General features: G+C 43.0%; 1 protein-coding gene across 2 annotated transcripts in view; it reads left to right on the top strand.

Moving 5' to 3' along the window:
* Heatr3 (HEAT repeat containing 3) overlaps nt 1-21,807 on the top strand; it is a 37,407-nt gene extending 15,600 nt beyond the window's left edge. The window contains exons 8-15 of one of the 2 annotated variants that reach the window (XM_034522694.2): nt 5,640-5,730; nt 5,849-6,006; nt 6,226-6,308; nt 7,487-7,623; nt 11,393-11,481; nt 15,314-15,457; nt 17,220-17,396; nt 20,672-21,807. In XM_034522694.2, the coding sequence (XP_034378585.1) occupies nt 5,640-5,730; nt 5,849-6,006; nt 6,226-6,308; nt 7,487-7,623; nt 11,393-11,481; nt 15,314-15,457; nt 17,220-17,396; nt 20,672-20,794 (1,002 nt within the window). In that variant the 3' untranslated portion in view covers nt 20,795-21,807. The remainder of the gene's footprint in view (nt 1-5,639; nt 5,731-5,848; nt 6,007-6,225; nt 6,309-7,486; nt 7,624-11,392; nt 11,482-15,313; nt 15,458-17,219; nt 17,397-20,671) is intronic. The other variant, XM_034522695.2, reaches the window with a different exon arrangement.
* Nucleotides 21,808-27,966: the final 6,159 nt, after the last annotated feature.

Below are 27,966 nucleotides of genomic sequence, written 5' to 3' on the forward strand. Positions count from 1 at the left end.
GTTTACCACTGTGCCTAACTCTTACATTCTTGAAGACTTACAAAGCATAGTTTTATGGATATTTTTTGTTTGTTTTGTTTGGTTGGGTTTGGTTTTTCGAGACAGGGTTTCTCTGTATAGCTCTGGCTGTCCTGGAACTCACTCTGTAGACCAGGCTGGCCTTGAACTCAGAAATCCACCTGCCTCTGCCTCCCAAGTGCTGGGATTAAAGCCATGTGCCACCACTGCCCGGCTTTATGGATCTTTTTAATTATTAGATTTTTACTTCATTGGGAGGGCTAAGTTCATGCCATAGAATGTGTGTAGGTCAAAGGGCAACTTGCAGCCGTCTGTCCTCTTTGCCTTCCACATAGGACCTGGAGAGTCAAGTCAGATTAGGCTTGGCAGCAGGAGCATTTAACCACTGAGCCATCTCTCTAGCCTGCTTAGTTCATTTAATCTTAGTGCTTTGAAGGAATCAAGCTTTTTATACCTAGAACACTTCCATGTGAACAACCCAGGCCTAGTGTTCAGTGGGAGTATATGCAGAAATCAGAAGGCCATCCTATCCTTAAGTTTCCTACAGACCAGACAATGCCGTAAGAATCATAGCAGCTCCTCTTTGGACACGGGACACATAGTGGAACCTCAGATTTAATCCTTCTCTCATGTCACTTGCCTCAGCCTCATTGAAAACCAGTGACAGTGTCCAAAGGGAAGCATGTATGAGGAAGCCTTTTAGTGTTTCTTGGGAGTCCCACAGGATGGCTGACTGTGCTTGACCTGAGATGCGCTTGGTGTTGTATCCATGTATAGAAGTTAGGAGTGTGATTGGTGCTCAGCAGGTGCTCTGGTTGTCCTAAAGGATTCAGGCTTACTGCTTTTCTACCCCATCTGCACATCAGATGTTCAGGTGGTTTTGAAACAGTCTGCCTGTGTAGCCCAGGCTGGCTTCAAACTCTTTTTCTTTACTCTGGAGCCCTGGATTACCACACTTAGCTTCAGAAGTGGAAATTCCTATTAAGTTATTAGGGAGTCAGATAGCAGCATTCATGTGTGACTCCTCTTGTCTGCATTCTTACTTCCAGGAAGCTCCTAAAAGGAGTCAGAGGAGGAGAAACACCCTCTCTGACCAGATTGAGGTAGAAATGTCATTGCTTAAAAAACAATAAGCGATTAGTTTTAACGTTTACTGCCCTCCTAGGAATATAGATCTGAGCATTCATGTTAGCCAGATGTGTTTCCTAAAGTATTATTTTAAAAACAGAGGTTCTGCAGGCTGAGAGATGGCTCATTGGATAAGAGTGTTCTCTCTGTATGCATGAAGACCTGAGCTCAAATACCCAGAATTAACAACAACAACAACAACAACAAAAAGCCAGGCATGGCTGCATGTGCTTGTACCTCCAGTATTAGCAGATGGGACAGGTGATCCTCAGAGCTCAATGGCCAACCAGACTAGCCAAAACAGTAGGCTTGTGATTCAGTGAGAGACCCTGTTATGGCATCCAGCGTGGCTCTTAGGACAGACCTGATTGGAGTACTGAAGGAATGAAGGAAAGACAGATACATAGACAGAAAGCTGGGATCCAGATATCTGGGCTCTCAGCTGAAGAAACTATAACACCCCAGAATCTCATGTTTATTATATAGAGTTGGACAGAGATGGGGTTATTATATACAGTTGAGCAAGGAGGTAGGGTTATTACATACAGATAAACAAGAACACACGTTTAGCTAATCTTGGTAGGAGCAGTCTCTAGTCTCTGTAGCAGAGAAGTCCTTGGACCAGAAAGCTATGGTGGACATTTTCCACAAATACCATCAACACCCACACATGGCCAGAAGGAAAGGCTTTGCAGTTTCTCCAAGGGTCTGAGGTTCTGAGCTTGACATGGCAGTGACCATGTCAACAATACACATCCACTCAGGAATCTCTCTCTGCTCCCTATAGGCTGTGATAGAGGAATCCTGCTTTACTCTGTGTATGCCCACTTGTGTACCCACATTACTTACATAGGCATGCACTCAGAAGGGCTGAGAGTATTGTTCGTGGTAGAATGCATGCTAATTGTTTAAAACAGACACAGTGAAAGAGAAGGGAAGGAGAGAAATAAAATCTTAAGCTCATAAAATACAGTGTTTTCTCAAAGCAAAACAAAACAAAAAACCTGTTTTTGTTTTAGTTTGGTTTTTGAGCCAGGGTTTCTCCAGATAGCCTTGGCTGTCCTGGAACTCTGTGTGAATTAGGTTGGCCACCATCCATCTGCCTCTGCCTGCCAAGTACTGGAATTAAAGGTGTGCACCACCATGCTCAGCTCCTACAGAAGCTGCTTTTATTTATTTATTTTTTTTTAGAACTTCAAACCAGTTTTACTTATGAAAATTGGAAAAATACTCAATAAAATGCTCACAAACTGCATCCCAGAACACATCAAAAATATTGTCCACCATGATCACGTAAGCTTCATTCCAATGATGTAGAGATAGTTCCATTTACAAAACTCCAACAATGTAATGCACCATATAAACAAACTGAACAGAAAAAAAATCATGTGATCATTTTATTAGGTCAGAAGCTGCTTTTAAAGTTTTAACTCATTACCCTGTATAATATACATACAAGTCAGTTAGCCGGCCAGTGTTTAGATACCAGTAGAGCGCTAGGCATCGTACACTTGGTAAGCTGAGGTCCTCCATACTGCCCAGTTGATTCTGCTTTAGTTCTGTCTATTTAAAACTTTAAATTACGCCATTAAACTTAAGGCATAACACAAATATGCAGAGAAAAGAGCAGTTTCTATCACATGCCGAAATAAGAGGATTCCTCCTTCACTTCCAGGATAATAGTTTATCCAGTCTACTGCTTTATTCCTTGGTGATTACTAAGACACCGTGACATCTCTGGACTGATCCTCTGTCAGTTTGAGAACAGTAAGAAGTAGAGGACTACTCTGAAGAGCAGTTACGTAAGGGAAGGAAATCTCAGAGTCTTCTCTAACATGGATATGTATACGTTTCAGGTAGAGAGAATCCATAGCAAATCTATGTAGTGACAGTCTAGTCTTAGCTTAGCTGAACATCACACTCACAGACCTAATAGAAATGGTTTTTATACATAGTGATAGTAAAGAATGAACTATACTCCAGGGATTGCTGTTGGAATAGTCTGGCCTTCCCTCAGTCACCCTTCATTTCTGTTGATACCACAGGCCAGAAGTTGAAGTTTAATTCCTAGACAAGGGATTTGTTGGTGGGATTTTATTTTTTGTTTGTTGAAAACAGTGTCACTATGTAGTTCTGGCTGACGTGGAACTTGTTGTGTAGATGAGGCTGGCCTCACACTCCCAGAGCTGCATCTGTTTCTGCTTCCTTAGTGCTGGGATTAAAGGTGTATGTCACCATGCCTGGCTTATTAGTTGCATTTTAAATGAGCTCAGACATTCTGGTAAGGAAAATGGTAATGTATTATAAGACCTATAGACATATTTTTAACTTTGGACTCAGTGAGTCTGAGAAAGTAAGATATTTAAGTGCATATTCATAGGGAATTGGCTCTAACTTAGCCCCCCACCCCAGGTTCCAAATCTTCAGTTGCTGAGTCCCTCATATGAAGTGTTTTATTATTTACATTCACTTACACACATCCTCCCATGCCTTTTAGTCAGCTTGAGATTAGGATTTTTTTGGTTTTGTTTTCTTTTAATACAGGGTCTCATGTATCCAGGTAGTTTCAACTTTTGCTGTGTAGCCAGATCATAACCTGTAATTTCTAATCCTCCTGTCTCCACTTCACTCAAGTGCCATAATTATAGACATGTGCTACACCATGCCCAGGTTGTACAATATTGAATATCATACACGAGCTTTGTACATGATAGGCAAGCATTCTACCATTCTATGCCTGGAGCCATCTTTGAATTCTTAACAACTATAGTAGTGTTGGATAAGAAGGGGTTTTGTTTTGCTAACTTACTTTAATGCTGAGGGTAAGAGCTGGGGCTTTGTACATTCTTGGCAAATACTCCACCACTGAGTTACACCCCCTGCCTTCATACCACTACACACACACACACACACACACACACACACACACATTACATTACTTATGGAATACTGTCAAGGACAGATAGAGTTTTCCCCAGGTATTTGTGATCTTGGTTTGGTTGTCCGCTCATAGTGGGTTATATCTGTGTCCCGGATACTTAGGCTGAGACTGGAAGGTTGAGCCCTGAAATTTGAGTTCTTCCTTCCCCTGCCACTACAATATAGTAAGAGCTTTTAAGAAGGAAGAAAAACAATGTATGTTTGTTAACTCCATGAATACAGAACCTGCAGGTATTGATGACTGAGTGTAGTCTGAAATATTCATGTCTATGGTGCTTGGGCAATTATAGTAGATCCACTTAGTGATCTACTATATTTTACTTAATCATTAAAAAGGCAACGAGAATTTGTAAACAAACAATAAAGTACATGTATTTTAAAGCTTATTCCCCTCACTCTAGGATATCAGCGTGGCTAATTGTGTTTTTACAGGCAATTTAAGAATTCGGTTTTATAAGTTTATATTTATATTGTTCATTTTAAGAAATGTTAGTTGTTAAAATTAATGTCTTTAAAGAAAAATGTCTTTTTCTGTCTTTTCTTCTTAAGTTTAATTTGTGTGTGTTCATGTGCAAATGGGTGGGGGTGGCCATGGAGGTCAGAAAAGAGCATGGGGTTTTCTCAGAGCTGGAGTTACAGGAGGTGTCAGCTCTAATGTGTGCTAAAAACCAAACTGTCCTCTGCAGGAGCAGTGGGGCTTCTCGACACTGAGCCATCTCTGTAGCCTTTTTTTTTTTTTACCCCAATCTTTTTTGTTGTTATTTTCTATTTTGGTTTTTAGGACTGAGTCTCTATATAGCTCAGGCTGTCCTGGAACTCAGTCTGTAGACCAGGCTGCCCTGGAACTCACAGAAATCCACCTGCCTCCCGAGTTCTGGGATTAGAGATATGCACCACCATGCTCAGCTTTTTTTTCCCTCCAATCTTTTTTTTTCCCCAATTTTAAAAGTTACTTTATATTTTATTTTTCATAGAAAACGAGAAATCAAGGCTGTCTGCTCTTTGTCAAGCACTAATTAAAGGCTTAATTTAAGGCTTGTTAATAGTGTTTGTAGGTATATAGCCCAGGCTGGCCTGAAACTTACTCCGTAGACCAGACTGGCCTCAAACTTGAGATAATTTTCCTGACTGCCACTTAAGTGCTGGAATAGGTATGTGCCCCTCATGCCTGACCAGAAGTATATGGTGAATGTATCTTTCCAAGAAGATGGCTGAAATATGTGCTTAAGCATCCAGTGTCTGAAACAAACTTTTATTTAATCTTACTATGCTGAGCTACTTCGTAACACATCCGGTCAAGATTCAAGGTAGATACCTGTTCTTTACAACTCTGCAGCCCTGTGATAGATAGAACACAGTTAACACAGATTTGCTCTAGTGGACCAAGAGGAAATCACGGCACTGATTTGCGTTCCTGGAGCTTTTCGTCCACATATTCTAGCCTTTGTCTACTCTATTCCAAGTGCAGAAATTGTCCTGTAGACTCTAATCAAGGAAACGAATACAAAAAATACTTGATTTTTTTTTTTTTTTTTTTTTTTTTTTTTTTTTAGCCTACTGACAAGGAGCTAAGAGAGACCATGGCGTTGCTGACAGCTCAGCAGACCGCTCTGGAAGTTATTGTCAACATGTGTTGCAGTGAAGGTTTGCTCCCAGCTTACACTGGCCATTTCCCCACCCCAGCTCCCACCCCCACACCAGGAGCAGCCTCCATGGCAGTTTCTTTGATACCCCAGTTACATCTGGTTTGCCCTCTCCTCAGATCCGTCAGATGATGAGTGGGAAGAGCTTTCTAGTAGTGATGAAAGCGAAGTCTTTATGGAAAACTCCTTCAGTGAGTGCAGTGGGCAGCTGATGTCCCCATTGTGCCTGTCCCATGAGATTCACTCGGCCCTTACCAACTGCCTCATTCCAGAGAAGGTAAGTCGTTTCATCCTGGTCTCTGGTTGGGGTGTGGGCATGGCTGGTGTGAACTGTTCACCACCGCAGGGGCTGGCCGCTTGGGTATGAAGCAGAATTGACAAACATGTAATTCTGTCCTGACCATCTGAACTTATAAATAACAAGTCTGACTTTTATAGAGCAATCCTGTTTAAGATGACCTCCATTTTCTTTTTCCTGTTTTCCCTTCAAACCTAGGTTTTTGAGAAAACATCTTCCCCAAACAGTGTAGCAGTCGACATGTGCTCTAAGCACCCTACTTGGAAACCTTTGATTAAGAAGTAAGGAACTTTGGATTTTCAGACACATTTATCATTTTGTCATTATGTGAAATGTTGAAATATTGAATAGAAAATGTTCCCAAAGGCCGGGCAGTGGTGGTACACGCCTTTAATCCCAGCACTTGGGAGATAGAGGCAGGCGGATTTCTAAGTTCGAGGCCAACCTGGTCTACAGAGTGAGTTCCAGGACAGCCAGGGCTACACAGAGAAACCCTATCTTGAAAAAAAATAAAATAAAATAAAAAATGCTCCCAACACCTGCCTTGATATGTAACCTGCAGACGTTTGTATTCCTTATGTGCTGGGATACTGGTGTGAGAGTGAATATTCATGGCAGTGTGGGACATAGTTGCCCCAACTTGGAAAGAACTTTGATGTGATGTCCATCATAGTCAGATGTGTAAGAAGTTGCCATTCAGCAAGCAGTAGAGAGCATCTGAGCTGGAACCGCCCACAGCACAGCAGAACTTCCTGTGATGCCCGAGTGACTAAGACACAGAGTGTACACGTTGGCTCTTCACAAACCGCACAGCTAGGTGACACTAAACTGTTTAGGGATACACATCTAGTGGTAATAGAAGCTTAAGGAAGCTACTGAAGAAAGGAGGAAAGCAGACCTGGGCTGGAAGTCTGTAATCTCAGCTGCCCAAGGCGGAAGTGAGGCAGGACGGTCGCAAGTTCATGCTCTGCCTGAGCAACCTGTGGAGCAGAGTGCTTGTCTGTCATGTGTGGTGCCATGGGATCAGTCCCCAGAACAGCAAACTATAAATAAAAATAGGAAAATAAAAGTAAGGAGTTCCTGTGTAAGGCTGAATAGAGAGGCTCACGACTCAGATGAGTTGTGCTCAAAGCCCTGCTGTGCTTGGCACTGTGACTGGCAGATGAGCAGCTCACGGTGTTCTTTGTGACCGCCTCAGATCTCCTTGAACTTACAGGTGCTCATAGACAGAATCTGAAGCTTAGATTAAAATTTGACACTGAGCCAGACTTGAAGCTTGTGACTCTAATCGCCGTATTCAAGAGGGTCACAAATTCAAAGACACCATAGATTTCATAGTGAGCTCCAGGCTAACTTGGAGTATAAAGCAAGATAGAATGCCATAATGAACAACAGCAGTACCGGTGAGCAGCCCTGGAGTTCCAGCGCGTCAGCTTTAGATTGTTTCCTGTCTTTGCAGAATGGTCACTATTCAGTGTAGAGCCCTTACGTGTCTCCAGAGTCTTGTGTCTCTCCTGGACACAGACCATCTCGGGGGAGCCCCAGCTCTTCAGACACTTGCTCAGCACCTGTCACAACTTCTGTTTTCTCAGCCAGGTAAATATCTAGACATTACTGTGAAAGACTACGTGGACACAGCAGAACTTTAAGAATGGAAGTTGAGCTGTTATAACCATGTGGTAAATGGAATGTTACTATATTTAACCTGCAGAAACCTTTCCAAGATACAGTCAGCCACATATTATCATTGCTAGTGACAGTCAAGGTGTGCCAGTAGAGAGGTGTGTGGATGTGTGGTGTGTGTGTGTGTGTGAGTGTGTGTGTGTGCACGAACGTATGCTTATGTGTGTTTAATGTCATAAGTATCAAATCCTCATTAGGATATTTGAGTCTTTACTCCTAAAAATTAATTTGAGAATTTCATACATGAGTGTACTATATCTGCATTGTTTCTACCCAGTTCCTCCTGTCTTTCCCCTGTTGCCCTTTTTGACCCCCCCCCCTTCTATATTTATTTCTATTACAAGCACACTTGAACATAGACACACAACCCTCTGGTTCAGTCAGGTCATTGCTGCCCCATCTGCATGTACTTGGGGCTGACCAGGTAGGATTATGGTCTTATCTTTGAAAAAACAAACAAAACAGGAAAGAAAACTTGTTCTCCCACCCTCGGCAGCCATTTTGCTGAGTTGGTAGGAGCAGCATCCCTGTCCTGCTCAAGAAACTCCTGTGCAGCAGTCCTCTTGGTCCTCAGGCTTTTCCAGACTTTCCTTCTCCCTCCTCTGTGATGTTTCCTCAGCCTTTGCTGTGGGATCACTTACTCTCTGCATTTGCACAGCTGTAGGTCTCTGCTAGTTTCTGCCTGCTGCAGAAAGAAGCTTTGAGACGAGAGAGCTGTACTTATCTGTGCAGATGACTTTGGTAGTGTGGTAGTAATCAGGTCACCCCTAGGGCCACTGCCTCCCCAGCCGAGGGTTTTGGCAGGCTTTTAGTACTGGGTATGACTTCCCTCCAATTGATGAGGCTTAGTTGCCCTAGGATGCAAGTGGCACTGTTGTGTTATTCAGGAGGTTTCGTTTGTGTTTGAGACCGTGTCTTTGTGTAGCCTTGGTTGTCCTGCAGCTCACTGTGTAGACCAGGCACATGAAGATTCCTGAATACTAACAGTGATACCTTCACATCAGCTGTGGAGCCTCTGGTGCACACCAGGCTTTAGCAAATAGAGGAGAAACTGCAGTAAGACCGTTGTTTAGTTTGTGCTTCTTTTTCCTTATGTTCTTATTTATTTTCTGTATATAAGTGCTCTTTCTGCATGTAGAATCTGTGTGCCAAGAGAGGTCGTCAGATCCCATGATAGATGGTTGTGAGCCACCATGTGGCTGCAAAAAATAAGGGCAGAATGGCATGAGGGGCTGTGTTAAAGGTAAAGGGACTCTGGCAAGAACATTTGAGCTAGGATCAAAATGAGCTGGCACAGGTCACATGTCATGCAGGAGTTTGTCCAAGGTGTGTCTGATCCAAAGCTGGTCGGCTATCTGTGCTGTGCTAATCACAGGAACTCCCTTCTTTGGGACCTATAGCATCTAAAAATGAAGAGCCCAAAAGATAAAATGAATTTTGGTTAAGTTTGTTGGGGGGCAGATAGGATGACTCAACAGGTAAAAAGCACTTCCTGTGAAAGTCTGATGGCCCAAGGAGATCTCTGGATTCCAGCGTGGAAAGAGAGAGCATTCTGCGTGTTCTCCTTTGACCTCCATGGGTGTGTGCACATGTGCACCTGTACTTCTGTGTACACACACACACACACACACACACACACACACACACACACACACAGTATAATAAATAAAATATCTTACATTATGTACCTAGCATTGAGTTGCATCTTTGAAATCTTAGTGCTTGTGAGGCTGAGACAGGAGAATTGATAGTTTGAGGCCAGCATGGACTGTAGGGAGACCCTGTGTTAAGAAAATTGTGGAGCTGGGCAGCACACACCATTAATCCCAGCACTTGGGAGGCAGAGGCTGGAGAATCACTGTCAGTGTAAGGTCAGCCTGATCTACAAAGTGAGTTCCAGGACAATCAGCTACACAGAGAAACCCTGCCAGGAGGAAGGAAGGAAGGAAGGAAGGAAGGAAGGAAGGAAGGAAGGAAGGAAGGAAGGAAGGAAGGAAAGGGAGGGAAGGGAAGGAAGGGAAGGAAGGGAAGGAAGGGAAGGAAGGAAGGAAAGGAAGGAAGGAAGGAAGGAAGGAAGGAAAGAAATTGTGGGAAGCTGCTTATCCCTTTGCCAGACAACACCTAAGAAGAGGCTATCAGAAATAGGACAATGTCCCAGGCACAACAGGGCAATAAGCCATGGTATCTGGTGCTATTTATCAGATCTCCCACAAACTTTATAACTAAAGCAATAGGCGTGATTAGTGTACCTTCAGTTCTTGCTTCTCTAGAGCCTGAGGTGGAAGGATCTCTTGAACCAACCCATGAATTCTTAAACATTGAGCACCACTTTGATGCCCTGTCTTATTGTTGTTATTCTCAGAGTCTCTCTGGGTATGGAATTTAGGCAGAATGGTGAAGGTGATTTGTCTCCATTCCACAATGTCTAGGCAGTGATTCTCTCTATTACGGGTAGCTGCTCTTCTATCAAGGGACACTTGGCAATGTCTGAAGGTATTTTCAGTGGTTGTGTCTTGATGGTTGCTCCTGGTATGCAACAGGGTTTCTAGGAGCCATCCTGCCTGCACAGGAGCTCCCTACATGCATACATTAACAGGATTATCTGGGCAGAGTGTCACTGTCGCTGAGGTGGGCTCTAGGAGACTAGGGTCTCCATTGGAAAACTTAAAGGCCATGAGCTAGAATTATTTAAGATTTTGTTCACTTACTGTGAACACTTGGTGCTAGAATCATCTGACAGGGCACTCATACGTGACCTGAACCTTCTCAAAACAATTGGCTGGGTTCCCAATCTGAGGAAAAACCACACACCTATGAGTCAGCTGCAAGTCACATTGCTTGTTATGACCTGTCCTATGGTAGGTGTGGTTGAAGAAGATAAAGTCACACCCATGTTTAAGAAAACAGCCTCTGCTTGTGGGAGGTAAATGGTGAGGTGTCAGGTGGCACAGACTAGGCATACCTGCTGAGCATCTTTAGAAAGTATGGATCAATCATCTGGGCAGGTCTCATTTGTCCCTGCCATCACTGTGCTGCCTCAGTTGTTTATTGCTGCTGTCCTGTTTGTCATGCATAGGAAAGTGCAGTAGGAGAAGAGCAAGATTGAGGTGGCCACGAGAACACTAGTGTAGAAGATGACTCTCCCACAGTCTGCCAGCACTGCAGTGGAGACCTCTGAGAGATGAAACTCCCCCAAAACCAGGTTTATTCTGGGCCAAGTGTTAGTCTAGTGAAAGCCCAGCATCTTAAGTCAGAGCCTCTGTAAGTCACTGCCTGTCCCTACCGCAGTCTTCTTTCAGACTTACTTCAAAGTGTACAGAGACTGTTAAGTAAACATCTGGCTTAAATATTTCAAGAATGCTTTTGTTGGGGTTCTGCAAGATGGCTCAGTTAGTAAGCATCTAACTGTTCTTGTTCCTAGAACCCACCCACAGGGAGATACATAACCCAACTCATTCTAATGTAGCTAATGCCCTCTTCTGGCCTCCCTGGGCATTGCACGCATGGTGCACAGACATACAGGAAGGCCAAACATTCATCCACCTAAGATAAAATAAGTAACAGTGTAAGCTAACATTTGCATGCTTTGTTTTAAACTGTTTCTTTTCCTACAAAATAGTTCTTCTAGAAGAGAAAACTTGCACTTCATCTTTGTGTTTTGTGGAAACCTTTTGTGTTTTAGATTTTGCTAAGCATGCTGATTTTCTAGAAGCCATAAGTAGTGCTTTGAGGGCCCTTTTGCAAACAATGGCCTCCAAGAACATTCCACAGGTAAGGTATTATAAACCTCTTGGGAGAAGCATGAAAAGATTCTGTGTTTTGGAAGCATGTTAACCAAAGGGTGGGGGCCCCTGCTAGAAGAGATGTGGAGATTCAGAGGAGCTTTGTGAGAGGACAAGGGAAGTGCTTGAAGTAGAAAAGTGTTGCTCTGCCCAGCTGCAGCCCCACACGGGGACTGCCTTTGTGTGGTTGATGCTCCTGAGTTGATATTTACGCTGTAAACATTTTCTCCAGATGTTGTTGGTCTTCTTCGAATACTTTATTCTAGAAACTCTCACCTCTACCTTCCTGAGTCCTCTCTTGGCAGGTGGCTTATGGTTTTACCTGATACTTCTTATCAAGGAGATTCCAAAAGGCCACGTGCACCTCCGTCAAGTCCCCAGCGGGATAGCATTCTGCCTCCTTGTTTTGTTTGTTTCCCCTGCATTTTTGTGAACTTCCATTTTCTTTTAAAACAAAGACAGGATCTCACTATGTACCTCAGGCTATTCTAGAACTCAGTGAATAGACCAGGCTAGCCTAAATGTCCATCTCCACCTCCCAAGTGCTGCCATTAAAGGTGAGATCAATATGCTCTGCTTCCCCTGCATCTTGAATCTTCTCTCGGAGTATTTTGTGTGTCTGACAGACTGATGTTTTTAAAAGCTGAAATCCCAATATCATCACTCCAGAACCAAAACGGTTCATTTTCTGCAGACTGCCTTAGCACTGTCTTTTTGTTGTTGTTGTTGTTCTGTATCTTAAACTGGATGTGGCAGCTCACACCTGTAACTACAGCCCTGGGGATTCAGAAGTCAGAAGGTGACCATGAGTCCAAGGTCAGCCTAGACTACAAGATAAGAGTCTATTTTTTTTTTTTTTTTTTTTTTTGCTTTTTTAAAAAACTATTTAATGGGGGGGGTGGAGAGATGGCCCAGTGATTAAGAGCTCTGACTGCTCTTCCAGAGACCCCGAGTTCAATTCCCAGCAACCACATGGTGGCTCACAACCATCTGTAATGGGATCTGATGCCCTCTTGTGTTGTGTCTGAAGAGAGCTACAGTGTACTCATATACATAAAATAAATAAATATTTTTAAAAATTACTTATTTTTGTTTTACATGCATTGGTGTTTTGCCTGTATGTCTTGTGAGGGTGTCAGATTTCCTAGAACTGGAGTTGCAGATAGTTGTAAGCTGTCATGTGGGTGCCGGGTCTTCTGCAAGAGCACAGACCTCTTAACTGCTGTGCCATTTTTTTAGACCCTCTTAGCTCTTTTCTTTCTTTCTTTTTTCTTTTTGAGACAGGGTCTCTATTATGTAGCCCTGGCTGTCCTAGAACTTGGTGGGTAGACCAGGCTGACCTCAAAATTACAGAGATCTACCTGTCTCTGCTCTCACATGTACTACAATGTCTGTCTGTCTGTCTGTCTGTCTGTCTATGTATCTATCTATAAGACAATATCTTTAAAAAAACAAAAGAAGGGCTGACAGGATGGCTCAGTGAGTAAATGTACTTCTGGCAAGCCTGCATCCCTGAGTACCTACGTAAAAGAGGAAGGAGAGACCTGGCTCCAGAGTTGTTCACTAATCTCCACACATATGTGCCACGGCATATTTCCAAGTGCATACATCATAATAAGAATGTAATTTTAAACATTAAGTTATTATTTAAGCAAGTTTGATAAGTTTTTTAAAACTTATAGAGATGTGATTTTATATACTATACATTTTATCCATGTAAGGTAATTTTTGTATATTCCTATCTTGTGGCTCTTAATCTGTCATGGTTTCCTTACCCAGCTTCCTTCCCTTGCACCAATTATTCATGAAGGAATCTGTTATTGTTCTCAGTAGTCAGATGTGAATGATATGTCCGATAGTGTTTTTAATCCTCTCCATCTCCCCAGCACTTGGGAGGCAGAGGCAGGCGGATTTCTGAGTTCGAGGCCAGCCTGGTCTACAAAGTGAGTTCCAGGACAGCCAGGACTACACAGAGAAACCCTGTCTTGAAAAACCAAAAAAAAAAAAAAAAAAAAAAAATCCTCTCCATCTCCTATCTGTATTAAGGCCTACATCTAATTAGATTTGGGTTCATAATTTTTCAGCAAGGAAAATTCATATTGCTGTATGTATTTTAGTTTTTAAATCACAGATCATGTCTTAGTATGTCATTCACAGATGTTAGCAGCAGGTGATCAATCCTGGCTGCCTAGGTCCTTTGAGGAGGTTGCACACTAGAGATGCCCAGCTTTGTTGTCTTTCTGCAGTACCGTTAGGTAGATTTCTTCTGTAATAAGACATCATCTCATTGGCCATTTAGTAAATTTGGCATAGTTTGTGTCAAAATTTTAAAGATAATGTCCTATAAGTAAATAAATATAAATGGAAAGGAATACATGATAAGCTATTATATAAAGAAATTACTAATGACGTTTTTAGAATGTGCCCTTGGCTTTAATAAAACTATGTATTACGTACTCATTTGACGTTTTCCTGATGGGCTTTCTTAAAAGTAAATGTGTGTGACCCTTTATCCCATTAGTGAATAGAATACCCTGGCAATCTCTAAATACAACGTGCACTGCTCTCTCCCTCTCCATTTTCTTTTCCCTGCTCCTCGTTTTGTTTATCTGTTTGTTGCTGAGACTGAACCCATGCTTCACACATGCTTTCTTTTAGTCTCCTGAGCTCAGGGTTTTATACCCATTTATTTTGAGATAAGGTTCCATTATATAGCCCAGGCTGGCCTTGAACTGATTCTACTGCCCATCCTAAGTGCTGGCACTATTTGTAGCCTGTGGTCTTGACTACCACACCAGCCTAGTTATTCTTTTTGATTCAAAAATTGATGCATATAATAGGAACTCCTTCCGGTTGGTACCTATTCTCTGGACATGGACCCTCTGTAGGAGCCCTCAGTTCTTCCCTCCCCTGTGCTTGTTCGAGTCTCGATCTCTGGACTCCATCTAAACACTGTGTGGGTGGGTGGGCTGCCTGTAACTCTAGTGCTCTGAAGGTGGAGATGGCATACCTGGAGCAAACTAGTCTCAGTAGCTGCACTGGCAAGCTCTGGGTTCAACTGAAAATGCTGGCCTCAATGACTAAGGTAGAGTATAATCCAGGAAGGCCTCAACATCAGCCTTGGACCTTCATACATTACACACAGGTGCACGAACACCTGCACATAGATGCCCACTGTTGTGTCACAAAACTTTTCCTGAGGAGATGCAACACCCAAGTCTACTCAGCTCAGACACAGATCTGATGACAAACCAAAGTATGTTTACCAACAAAGTCTAACTTGGTGAACCAGTGAAATTATTGATTATTCACAGGAATATGAGTGAGGGGTTACTTACAGGAACAGAAAACAGCTGCATCACCAAAGCCCACCCAGCACCTGGCACACATGCAGTCTGCAGCTCAGTAGGTTGACCAGTGTCCTTTCCAAGTGACTCAGTTGGTCTAAACCTCCTCCTGGCAGCTCAGCTGGTTCCTGCTTCTTCTAGGCACTGGACTAGTCCAAGAGTCTTGGCAGCTTTTCTCCCCTGAGAATCTTTCCCTCTCAGCTTGCCTGTGTATTGTCTTTGCAGCTTGCCTTCCTTGTATCTGAGAGGGATGCTCCGCTTTTACTCTGGCAGAGAGGGGTCTAGTGAATTTGATCAGATTCAGGGACTTTCTAAAGCGATTTCAAGTGTTTAAACCTTCCTGTTTAAAGAGCTTGCCTGTAAGATGGAATGTTTCAATCTCAGAGAAAACTGTTACACAACCCACACACATGAACACTCATATATACATAAGATAAGGAAATAAATGCCTGCAAATATTTCTTTTCTCAACAGTGTATGACACCTGAGCAGCTGATGACACTATGCAGAGAAGCCATTCATAGTAGTAGCATCGGGGTTAGAGTGAATGTGGTCAGTATTTTGGGGATCACTGGCAGTGTCCTAGCCAAAGAAGATGGAACACTTGAAACTCTGAAGGTAAACAATTTGTTTATAACCTAAATGCTCAGTTAAGTAGAAATGGGAAAGAATTCATGATAAGAACAAATTGTATAAAGAAATTGCTAATGAAGTTATTAGAAAGTGCCCTTTGGCTTTAATAAGTACTTGAAAAGGTGAGCCTCATTTCTATTTAACTTTTCTCCTGATGTATTTCTCTTACAAATAAATTTGTCTTCAGGGTAAGTCCAAATACGGAATTTTTAAAGGTGACTTTTGGCTTTGCTGTGCTGTTAAATGTTTGTGTGTTTTATTCTGCTAGATCAGATAAGATCCATTCTGAGAAACACCACATAGCAACCTTACGTCATTCTATCAGCAGCCTGGCATGTCCTCACTCCAGGAGTCTCCGCAGCATACTGGCTGTCCTGGCTAGTTTCCTGTCAGCCTGACAGAAGCGATAGTCATCTGAGAGGAGGGAGCCCCTGTTGGTTCAATATGGCTCTGTTACAAATAGAGACAGTTTCTCCATGTAACTGCCATTCTTATGCAGTGTACAGCTAACAGTCTAATACCTGTCTCATATTCACTGCTTTCCAACTGTCTGGAAGATAATCCTTAGAGGTTTTTTTGCAAGTGAAGCCCCTAAGCTATGTATTTCTTGAGGTCTTCATCTCTCTTGCTAAAAAACCTTTTACCTTAGTTCCCCCTGCTCCTCTGCACCTCCTCGAACAGTTGCATAGACTGTATCTTGCTGCTTAGTCCCGTTCCCCTGTCCACTGCCCTTCCTGCAAACGAGAAGTTAGCTCCAATGCCTTTGGTTTCATTCTTTCTAATTTTCTGGACATTTGTCTGTGTATACAATGCTTCTTAATTTTACTCTCCCACGTCCTCCCTCCAGCTGTACCTACGCTCCCCCATGGTCCACCCTTTTTAATAAGACCACTTTGCATATGGGATGCATGCTTCACAGTACACTCTAGGATGTTAAGCCTAACACTGTCATGGAGGTCATCTGCACTGCTTACGTTACAAGGAGAAAATTAGAGCCCAGAAAGGTTAAACTGACTCGCACAATACTGGTGGACTTTGGACCCCATATTCTGACAATCTTCATCCCCCACCCCCATAACAAGTTACATGTCCCACCCCCACAGAACAGTCACACTATAACCAGACTATTCTGGAAGAGGCCTTTGCAGATTGGGAATGTTCTCATCATAAGGTAACTAATTGTGGAGGGAAAAGAACATATGTTAAAAGTACACAGAGGCCAGGCTTGGTGGCACTTTTCCATATTCCCAGCACATGGGAGGTAGAAGCAGGAGCATCAGAAGTTCGAGAGTGTCACTTTAATCTTATGATTTGTTGTTTTGTTTCTTTCTTGGTTTTTTAAGACAGTCTCACTATGTGATTGCCCTGGAACTTACTCTGTAGACTAGGCTGGCCTCACAGAGCTCTGCCTGCCTCTCCTCCTGAGTTCTGGGATTGAGGGTGGTAGTGATTATTGTTACAAACGAGAAGCCAGAAGGAAAACTTCACTAATTTCCAAAATCAAATGTTCATATCATTTATAGACCTCAGTTCGCTTGATTTGGTGATATAAACTATAGCATATTTAGTTTATCTTGATCATATTATGCTTGGCATGTTTGTAGCAGTGTGTAACATCTTCAGACCTTTAAAGGTTTCCCTTCTTTCCTGGTATCTTTGTATGGAGCAGAACACGGGAGCCATCGGCACAGTTACCATCAATCATTTTGGAGCCTGACCTTCATTATCCTCTGTTTACTTTTTGTAGACCATTGGGTGCTTTCTGCTGGAAGTCGCCACCAAAGACCCTTCCCTTGTGGTAGCAGGAGAGGCTTTGGATGCCCTCTTTGATGTTTTTGCAGATGGTGAAGAAGCTGAAAAGGCTTCAGTTCAAATTAAATTGTTAGCAGCTTTGAAAGAATTCCAGCCAGTCTTCAAAATGAAGGTTTGCATTACTTTCTTTATAAATGCCCAGGTCCCAGCAGCTCTGGGAAGGAGGGCCATGCAGCTTGGAGGGCGTGTGAGTGATTCCTGTTTAGTTCAGTGAGCCCAGGACTCCGTCCATAGCACTCAGTGAAAAGCTTGTTGGCTGTCACAGTTCCTCGGAATGGCGCTGGATTTCAGTAATTGGATGGAGCCGGAGTGGCACATTGACAAGTTCCTCATGGCGTTAACAGAGCTGTGTTATATAGAAATGCCTTCAGAGCTCTTTCCTACGCTTTCTATCTTCTTATATATGCTATAATGTGCTTTATGTGTTAGCTTTGTTGTGGGTATTTTTAACTTGGGGAAAGAAGGCGTCTTCAGGTGCTCGGTCTGGGGAACGTAGCAGCTATTGTATTAGCTCAATGAGAGCAACCAAGAGCTTTGTTTTTATTGATTGATTGATTGATTGATTGGTGCTGGAAGTTGAACACAACTGTGTTGTATGTGTGTGCTCTACCCTTGTTATGCCATTGCCTAGGAATTTTAGGAACAAACTTGCCTTTCCATTTTAGAGGGTTGGTTGTTTTCCTTTCCTTTCTTCTATCCATCTGTCTGTTCGTCCTTCCTTTTAGGGGGTCACATGTACTAGGCAGTCACTCTACCCCTGAGCTATATCCCCAGCACCCCTAAAATAAATTCAGTTTTTTTCCTTTGAGATACATTTATTTTTATATGGACATTTTTGCCTGTTCATATGTCTGTACAGTGGGTATGTGAGTGCCCATGAAAGCCAAAAGATGGTGTCAGATCCCCCAGCACTGGACTTAAAGATGGCTCTGAGCTACCAGATCAGTGCTAGGAATCAAACCCAGGATCTCTGGAAGAGCAACCAGTGCTCTTCACTCTCTGAGCCATTTCCACAGCCCCATTGAGTGGTGTTGCTTTAAGCAGAGACAAATGTACCTAGGATTTCTTCCTCTCTTATCCCCCCCAAAAATAGCTTAACATAACCACATTTTCTTATGTTTTTGCTTAATACTATTTAAGACATATTTTTATACCAGTGCGTGGTTTCTATATTGTTCATAAAAAGCCTTAGATTTCTGCAGAAGGAGCCTTTAAGATAAGGAGAACGAAGTTTACTACGTTTTCCACAGCTGCCAGCAAAGCGGATTAGGCAGAGTGATCAAACCTTCCAGATGGATGTGGTGGTGCCAACCTCTAATCCCAGAACTTGGAGGTGAATCATGAGTCCCAGGCCAGCCTGGGTGCACAATAAGATCCTATCTCAAAAGATAAATGAATGGGGGTTGGAAATGTGGCTCATAGTAGAGTATGTGTTTAGCATTTGTGAGACTCTGGGTTTAATCCTCAACACCAAAAAATAGAGTAAGAACAAAACTCTGCAGAAGTAGTGCTTTGAAAGCTTTGTGGAAACTGAACTGGGAGAGCAGCCTGCAGCACTGGTGGCCGTTGATGGGGCTGGTTTTCCTGTTGAGCATGCATTGCTGCAGCACTGTGTCTCCCTGCCACAGTTTCGTTTTTCTGAACAGTAGAGAGCCATAGTGAGCTTTCTCAGTAGCCAGAGGCCAGCCTGTAGTGTGCGGTTTGAGGTTTTTATTTTGGTCTTGGTTTACATTACTGGAAATGGAATCCAGGACCTGATAGATGCTTGACAAGTAACTGTGACAAGTGACTGCACATGACTGACAATTAAAACAAAGCCATTCATGTCAGATGCAGACAGATACACTTCTGTACAAAGGAGGCATTAGAAGCTTCAAGGTGCATTTGAATACAGCTCCATGTAGTGGAGTAGAGAGTTTGTCTAAAGCCACACTTCTCAAAAGTGCTCTCCCCTCCCCTCCCCTCCCCTCCCCTCCCCACCTCTCCCCTCCCCTTTCAGTACCCAAAGCATCACCTGTTGTCTTGTTCAGAATGTGGATTTTTTTTTCTTTTTTTTAAATTCTGAGTTAATCTCATTTATTATAGTGTGGCAGAATGTGAATTCTTAGCCCCCAGCTCCTGACCTCTAGATCAGAAACTTAGTAGAGATACCAGTAGGGGCCCCACCAGCCCATTCTGGAGGAAATCTTAAGACTAGAAGTGAGGGCTGGAGAGGTGGTCACTGTTAAGAGCATGGCTGCTCTTTCAGAGGACTTGGGCTGCATTCTCAGCTCACACATGGCTACTTACAACTTAACTCCACTTCCATGGGATCAGGCGCCTTCTTCTGACCTTTGTGGGTACTGCAGGTATGTGGTTCACAGACATGCATGCAAGCAAACATCCATCCATACACATGAGATAAAGGGCTGGAGAGATGGTCAGTGGTTTAGAGCATGTGCTGCTTTTGTAGAGGTCCAGCTTCAACTCTCAGTACCCACATGATGGCTCACCACCATCTGAACTCCAGTTTCAGGGGAGCCATTGTCCTATCCTGACCTCTGTGGGCACCAGGCATTCATATGGTACACAGACGCACATGTAAGCAAAGTGTTCATGCAAATAAAATTAAATCATTTTTAATTAAAGATAAAAATATCTTTTTAAAAAAAAGATTAGGGGTGGGCTATGATTTGATTTCCATAAACTTTAATCTTTTTATTCATGGTTCTTATCTCTAGAACTTTTTTTCCCTCCTTTGGTGTTTTTCTTTTTTTTTTCTTTTCTTTCTTTCTTGGCTGGTTGGTTGGTTGGTTTGTTTGTTTGTTTGTTTGTTTGTTTGTTTGAGACAGGGTTTCTCTATGTAACCCTGCTGTCCTGGAACTCACCATGTAGATAGATCAGGCTGGCCTCAAACTCACAAAGATTCATCTGCCTCTATCACTGAATATTGGGATTAAAGATGTGCAAATGACTTGTAACTATAATTCTAATGTGTGTATTCAAGTTGGAGAGACAGTTCAGTGGTTAGAGGACTCACCATGCAAGTGCGAAAACCAGGAGTGAAGATTATAGATCAACATTTACCCACTAAATGCTAAGTGGAATCTCAGCTTCAAGAGGTAGAGGCAGATGATCCCAAGAACAAGCTGGCTAGTGAGGCGAGCCAGCTCAGCAAGCTGTGTGTTTGATTGAGGGATCCTGTCTCAGTAGAAATGTAAGATGAAAAAAAGGCCCCATTTTCATTTTCCTCTTTTCATGTTCCATATTCTGTTTAATCTGGAGGAAAACTTTGACTATATTCTTTGAAACGTCTTGTTTATAAGATAGTTACTTTACTTAAGTGAATTACTAATAGATAACAAATTAGGTGATATGTTTTCATTATCTCTGACTCTTTCTCACCAGATACGGAAAGAAGGGAGGGGCAAATACAGTCCAGATCAGCTGTGTGTTCTCGACAATGTGAAGATGAATTTGAGACGGTTTATTGCTTACCAGGAAACTGTTGAGAAAAGACTGACTTCTTAAACTATCAAGAGGACCAGAGCTGGGGTTGGCTGAGCAGCTGCACACCTGGCTGGTACGAACAGTCTTGGGTTTATCCCTAGCTCTTGAGAAAAAAGAATAAGAGAAACTGTTTCTCCAGTGGATTTAGTGCTAAGAATACTGAAGGGTTTCCCTTGAATATATGTGCTTCCAAAAGCCTTTTTTTCTTTCTTTCTTTTTTGAGACAGGTTCTAAGTAGCCCCTGGCCTGGAGCTCACAGAGGTCTACCTGCCTCAGTTTCCTGATTGCTGGGTTTTAAGATATTTAACATCACACCTGGCCTCAAAAGCCATTTTTCCATGCCTCTATTCTGTATGTTAGTTTGAATGTGAGAACCTGTAGGAAATGTGTCACATCTCCAGCAGATTTTAGCCACTGAAAATGCATTAGAGTCTCAGGTGCTGGGTGTGGCACTCAGAGCCTTGCTCCTGTAAGGCGAGCACTCTTATCACTGACTAAGCCCCCAGCCCTCAAGTGGTCCTTAACTTAAGGGCAGTAAAGAGACTTTGGATAATTATGTCCTTAAAATTTGGGAGAAAATCAATTAAGTCATTGTTTAGATGCTTTTTAAACCAATATCATTTTATACTAGCTAACTCCTAACTGAAATATGAAGATAAACTTTATAAAATATTTTGTTATGGAGTACTATATACCAATGATGAGTCTTTTGTGAAGTAAATGACTTGAATTTGCCACTGTATAGATAATGAGGTGATTGTATTCTGTATAGGGGTTCTGAGCAGTTACTCTGTGTAACATCATTCCCTGTCTTAATTTGATATAGAATCAGAAATTAGTAGAAAACGCTGGGCCTGGTGGTGATCACCTTTAATCCCAGATCTTCAGAGGCAGAGGCAGGAGGATCTCTTGAGTTGATGGCCATCCTGGTCTACAGATTGAGTACCAGGACAGCCAGAGAGAGACCCTGTCTCAAAAAAAAAAAAAAAAAGAATTAGTAGAAAATATTTTTGAATAAATAACTTTTAACTGGATGTTTTGTGTCTTACAGATTATTTTTTATAACCCTAAATATACACCTTCCTAGGAAGTTTGCTTCATGTCAGAGCTTACAAAAAGAAAACAGCATGACTTTCTGGAGTGACCTCTCCTTACTGTGAAAAATGAGGGTACCAGATAGGCCTCAGGCTGAGACTCCAGTCCACACTGTCTGGGGACAGCCCTGGGCTGCTCCCGAATCATTTGCCTGTCAGAGTGATCAGTAGCAAGCTCAACACACAATATAGGCTGTAATTTCCTCTAGATCTGTAGATGCACGGACCACTTCCTAGTATTCATTTCGTTTGTACTGTGGCCTAGTAAACAAGTTTTCCTGTCCGGTTCAGGTTGTTAGGAAGCCAGGATTATTTATCAGCTCTGAGGAGTCTCTGACACCCTGAAAGCAGAGGTGGCAAGGTTTCTGGTGGGATGGGACATGGAGATGCTGTGTTGTGCACAGAACACGTAGTTTATTCTCCTGGAGAATGAGCTGGACGGCTGCGTGTGATCACTCAGCCAAGTGTTTGACCCAGGCTTTTTATAGGATGTGTTTTTTCAAAAGGATTTTTTTTTTTTTTAACCATAGTGGAGCTTTCTATGTGAGTTCAAGGCCAGTCTAAGCTAAAGAGTAAATGCAAGATTCGTTTCAGAGGTATTCTCCCTCAGATGTTTGTCTTACCTGTTTGAAAGAGAGTAGTGTTTCTAATTCTTTTCTTTCCCTTGCTTCCTGGACTTGGAACAAAGCAGACAGTCAAGTTTAGGGCACACAGCGGGGCTTGCTGAGTGAATGAATGAGTGTTGTGAGTTTGTTTTATTAAGCTGTAAGGTGGCTTGGTCACACTGCAGTACAGCACAGAGTCAGGCAGTGCATTGAAAATGTGCATGCGTCAGCCATCTCGGCTGCGGGACACTGGGGGTTGCTTCCGCCTCAGGTGCTCCCATTCAGCTTTGCCACTGTAGCCACAGAGAAGTGGAAAAGTCCTGGAAACACTCCCAGTTGTAACTTCTTACACAGAAGCTAAGTAGTTTGTGCAATTGTTGTTCGTGGGGGAGTGTAATCAAGAAATCCTTAGAAGGGATGATGGCAGGTACCGGTAATCCTAGCACTGAGGATGCTATGCTGGAAGATTGGGCTACATAGCAGGACCCATCAAGAAAAGAAAATCCATAAAGTAGTTTATTTGAAAATCTTCTGGAAGCCAGGAGTGGAGGCTCGTACCTTTGATTCCACACTCAGGAGGCAGGTGCAGGCAGATCTCTGAGTTAAAGGCCAATCTGGTCTAGAGAGCAAGTTCCAGGGACAGCCAAGGCTACATAGAGAAACCCTGAGTCAACAAAAAGAAAAAAGATCTAGAACTATACCCCACAACTAAACTGTACCCCACAACTACAAACTGTTTAAAGTGTTAGAGTACAAAGCTATGTGAGAGTCTTCATTTTAGAAGTTTTGTGGGGTTTTTTTTGGTTTGGTTTGTTTGTTTGTTTGTTTTTTGAAGAGGATTTCTTTTAGCCCAGGCTAGTATCAAATGTACTTTGTAGCTGGGGCTGGCTTTGAGCTGCTGATTCATCTTTCACCTCACAAGTATAAACTGGTTTTAGGGTTTTTTTGTTTAGTTAGTTGATTGGTTTTTTTCATTTGTGCTTGCACAAGTGTACATGACGAGGTCCTCTGGCACTGGAGTTACAGGAGCTACCTAATGAGGGTGTGTGATCTGATCTCAGGTCCTCTGCTTAGCCATCTCTCCAGCCCTGGTTTTAGGATTTTAAAGTCTTCCTACTTTCCTATGGCACCTAGTGTCTTAGTTAGGCTTTCACTGCTGTGAAGAGACTGCAGCCACGGCATCTATTATAAGGGAAAACATTCAGAGGTTTAGTCCATTGTTGGCATGGTGGGAACCATGGCAACATGCAGACACAGGATGCTGGAGAGGTAGCTGAGAGTTCCACGTCCAGATCCAGAGGCAGCAGGAAGACAGAGTGAGCCACTAGGCCTGAGTTGAGCTTCTGAAACATCAAAGCCCACCCCCTGTGACACATTTCCTCCAGTAAAGCCACACCTGCTCTAAGAAGACCACACTTCATATAATGTCACTCTCTGGGTTTCCATGGGGGCCATTTTCTGTGCAAGCTTGAGAACCATATGGCTGGGCAGACATGGTGGTCTGGTAATCCTTGTAATCAGTCCATGGAAGTCTTATCAGGAACAGCAGATGTGCCATGATGATAATGGACTAAACCTCTGAACTGTAAGCCAGCCCCAGTTAAATGTTGTCCTTTAGAAGAGTTGTCATGATCATGGTGTCTCTTCACAGCAATGGAAACCCTAACTATAAAGTTTGTACCAAAAACTGGGGTATTGCTGTGATAGGCCTGACTATGCTTTTGTTTGGAGGAGTAAGGAACACGTTGGGACTTTGGACTAGAAAAGCAATTGGATATGTGGGCCATCCTAGCAGCATGAAGACAGTGGTACTGAGGGTGATTTGAACTGTAGGGGCCTGGCCCATGAGGTTTCAGAGAAGAATTCTAGTATGTCACCTTGGCCATGGTCTATCTTCAAAGCAGTAGAATAATGTCTAAAACAGCAATGAAAGAGTCAAAAGGAAATTACTGTAATAATTGTGTTTTAGTCACAACCAAAAGCATGTAGGAATAAAGTCACAGGAGAAACACAGTATCTATATATCAAAATCTCCAAAAATGACCTTCCAGAAATGACCAGGCTCAGCACTGTGGTTATGCACTGGCATCATCAAGAGTCCCACCACACCAGCCCCAACGCTTCAAACTGGTTCCAGTATCTCTGCCTCCCATTCCCTGCAAACAGAATCAGGTTTATGAAGTTTTAATAAGTTTTTAATTTATTATATTTATGTGGGTAGGTGTATACATGGAGGTCAGAGGACAAGTTTCAGGAGTCTGGTTCTCTTTGAAACGTGGGATCAGGGGATCTGAACTTGGGTCATTAGAGATTCACAGAGTGGTGGTTTGAAAGATGTCCCTCATAAGTCTTCAACATTTGAATACTTGGTCCCAGCTGGTGGTGGTTTGGGGGAAGGCTTAGGAGGTATGGCTTTGCTAAAGGAAGTGTGTCACTGTGGGCAGGCTTTGAAGTTTCAAAAGCCACAGGTCATTCCTGGCTAGCTCTCTCTGCTTTCTGATTGCATTTCACTTGCCGGGTGTCAGTGGTGCACACATTTAATACCAGCACTGAGACAGAGGTGGGTCTCTAAATTTGAGGCCAGCCTGGGCTATGTAGTGAATTCTGAGACAGCCAGGATTATGTAGAGAGATCCTGTATAAAAGATAAAAACAAAAAAACTGATGCTGCTAGGCATGGTGGTACACACCTGTCATTTGCCGTATTTTTTAGTTTTTTGAGACAGTTTCCCTGTGTAGCCCTGTCTATCCTGGAATTCTGTAGACCAGACTGGCCTTGAATTCACAGATATCCTTCCTCTATGTCCCAGAGCAGGGATTAAAGGCATGTTCCACCACACCCAGCCAGAGTGAGGAACATTTTTAAGTTACTTGTTACATTGCCAGTGGATCCTACGGTTTGAATAAAATGTAGGACTCCCTGGATAGATACAGTATTAGATGGACGCAGTTCTTACTCTTCATCAAAGAAGCTGCTTTTTGCTGCAGATGAAGGCGATTACAGAGACCCACAGCTGGTCAAAATGCAGAGACCAAGCAACTGGGAGCTGTCCAACCCACATGGTGCATCTGCAATGCAACCCCGGCACCTCAGGCTCAGGGAAAATGGAACGAGAAAGACTAGAAAGATTGTAAGGGCCAAAGGACCAGGAAGCCTGCTGCAAGATTGTGTCTTCTAGATATGACAGGGACGCCACTCCCATGAAATCAACAATGTAATTGCCTAGATAAGACCTGCAAAATGACACCACCCATTGACATGATAGTGTGGACAGAGGACCTACTCCTAGATGAAGCGCTTTAGGCCATCAGTGGCAGCTGAGAAAAGGGAATATGTTTTCAAGGACAAGCCTTCTGATAGGTTATTCAGTACTGAGGTCAGCCCTAAACACGTGTGTAGGAGCATCTGACTTGGCAGGTTTTCACACACACATACAGAGAGAGAGAGAGAGAGAAAGAGAAAGGGAGAAAGAAAGGGAGGGAGGGAAGGAGGGAGGGAGGGAGGGAGGGAGGGAGGGAGGGAGGGAGGGAGGGAGGGAAGAGAGTTGTGAATTTGAGAGGAAGTTGGGGAAACTAAATTTGAAGGGGCAGAGGAGAGTGGCTGGAGAGATGGTCCAGCGGTTGAGAGTGCTGACTGCTCTTTCAGAGGTCTTTGATTCAATTCCCAGCAACCTCATGGTGGCTCATAACCACTTATAATGAGATCAGGTCTTCGAAGGGCGGTGGTAGCCCACGCCTTTAATCCCAGCACTTGGGAGGCAGAGGCAGGTGGATTTCTGAGTTCGAGGCCAGCCTGGTCTACAGAGTGAGTTCCAGGACAGCCAGGGCTATACAGAGAAACCCTGTAGAAAGACTGGATGTAAAAGCTACTGCTTTCTTGATCAGAGTGATGTTCTCTTTAACAAGATAAGAGAGCAAATTAACAAATATAGGCTGTTTCTAAAATTTTGTCCCTGCAACAAAAATCTCTGCAGCTCCTTTTTGGTGTTTTGAGGAGTGGGGTGGCAATACATCAAGTAGAGCTTGGCTCCGAGATCCCACAAGACGTTTCATCATCATCATCATCATCATCAGTTTTCCTTTTATGGATGCTTTGCCTACATGTATGTGCATTTATGTAGTCATAAAGTTTTCTCAGCCTACTTAATAAGGGCTTAACTTCCCCCCTAGCCCAGCACCCATGAAAGGTAGAAAAGGAAGATTATTAGGATACAAGGGAAGTGGACCTGTTTCTTTGGGATGATTCCAATCTTCGTTGTACTCAGTCCAGTCTACTAGCAAACCCCAAAGACAAATCAGCAACTGCAGTTCAATCCAGAAGAAACCCCCAGGCTCACCAATCAGCCCAAGGAAGTGGCAAGAAGCCTCAGGAACCTCACAAGTTCTTTGGCGAGTTGCTCTCTATGAAGTCACCACAAGCGAAGCACAGCAATGCAGTGTAAGGAGCAAAGCAAACCAATGCTTGAGGTCCCACTGTCTGGGGTCATATTTATATTCCTTCTACACATCATGCATCCTTTCACGTGTTTGCTATAGCAAAACATCCTTTCACCTGTGTGCCCCAGGAAAACATCATTTGACATAACTGGCTTTTCAAAGAAACCAGAAGTTTCCATTTCTTATGTATGTCACATACACGCCTGGTGCCTTCAGAGGCCAGAAGGCGGCATTTAATCTTCTAGAGGTGGAGTTACAATGTGTGTCACCATGTAACTCCTGAGAATTGAACCTGGGTCCTCTGGAAGAACAACCAGTGCTCTTAATTACTGAGCCAACTCTCCAGGTGTGAAGAGCACACCTGTTTTAGAAGAGGGAGTCACTATCAGCTGATCACAAGTACGTCTAAGAAGTACATCTCAGCCTGACAGTGTGGTGCACAGCTTTAATCCCAGCACTCAGGAGGCAGAGGCAGGCAGACCTCGAGTTTGAAGCCAGCTTGGTCTACAGAAACGTTCCAGGACAGCCAGAGCTTCACAGAGAAATTCTGTCTAAAGAAAGAAAGAAAATAATCTCAAAAGAACTTGCCAAGTGATCCACACACATCAAAACAAAATGCTCATAAGATGGTTGGAAGGAACAGAACAAGCATCTTCTGATGGTTGACAGAGATGGAATGCTCACTTTATAGTGTAGTTGGATTTTTTTTTTTAACTGAACACATTCAGATCATCACATTTATATAGCTACAGAAATTAAAATTTGGGGGCTGGAGAGATGGATCAGTGGTTAAGAGCACTGACTGCTCTTCCAGAGGTCCTGAGTTCCATTCCCAGCAATCACATAGTAGCTCACAACCATCAGTATTGAGATCTGATGCCCTCTGCTGGTGTGTCTGAAAACAGTGACAGTGTACTCAAATATATAAAATAAATAAACCTTTAAAAAACTGCTTTAAAAATTAAAATTTGAGCTTGTTTCTTGGTTACTGTTCTATTGTCATGAAGAGACACTATGACCAAGGCAACTCTTATAAAAGGAAGCACTTAATTGGGAGT

This window comes from Arvicanthis niloticus, chromosome 18 (genome assembly GCF_011762505.2).
Source record: "Arvicanthis niloticus isolate mArvNil1 chromosome 18, mArvNil1.pat.X, whole genome shotgun sequence".
NCBI classification, from domain to species: Eukaryota; Metazoa; Chordata; class Mammalia; order Rodentia; family Muridae; genus Arvicanthis; species Arvicanthis niloticus.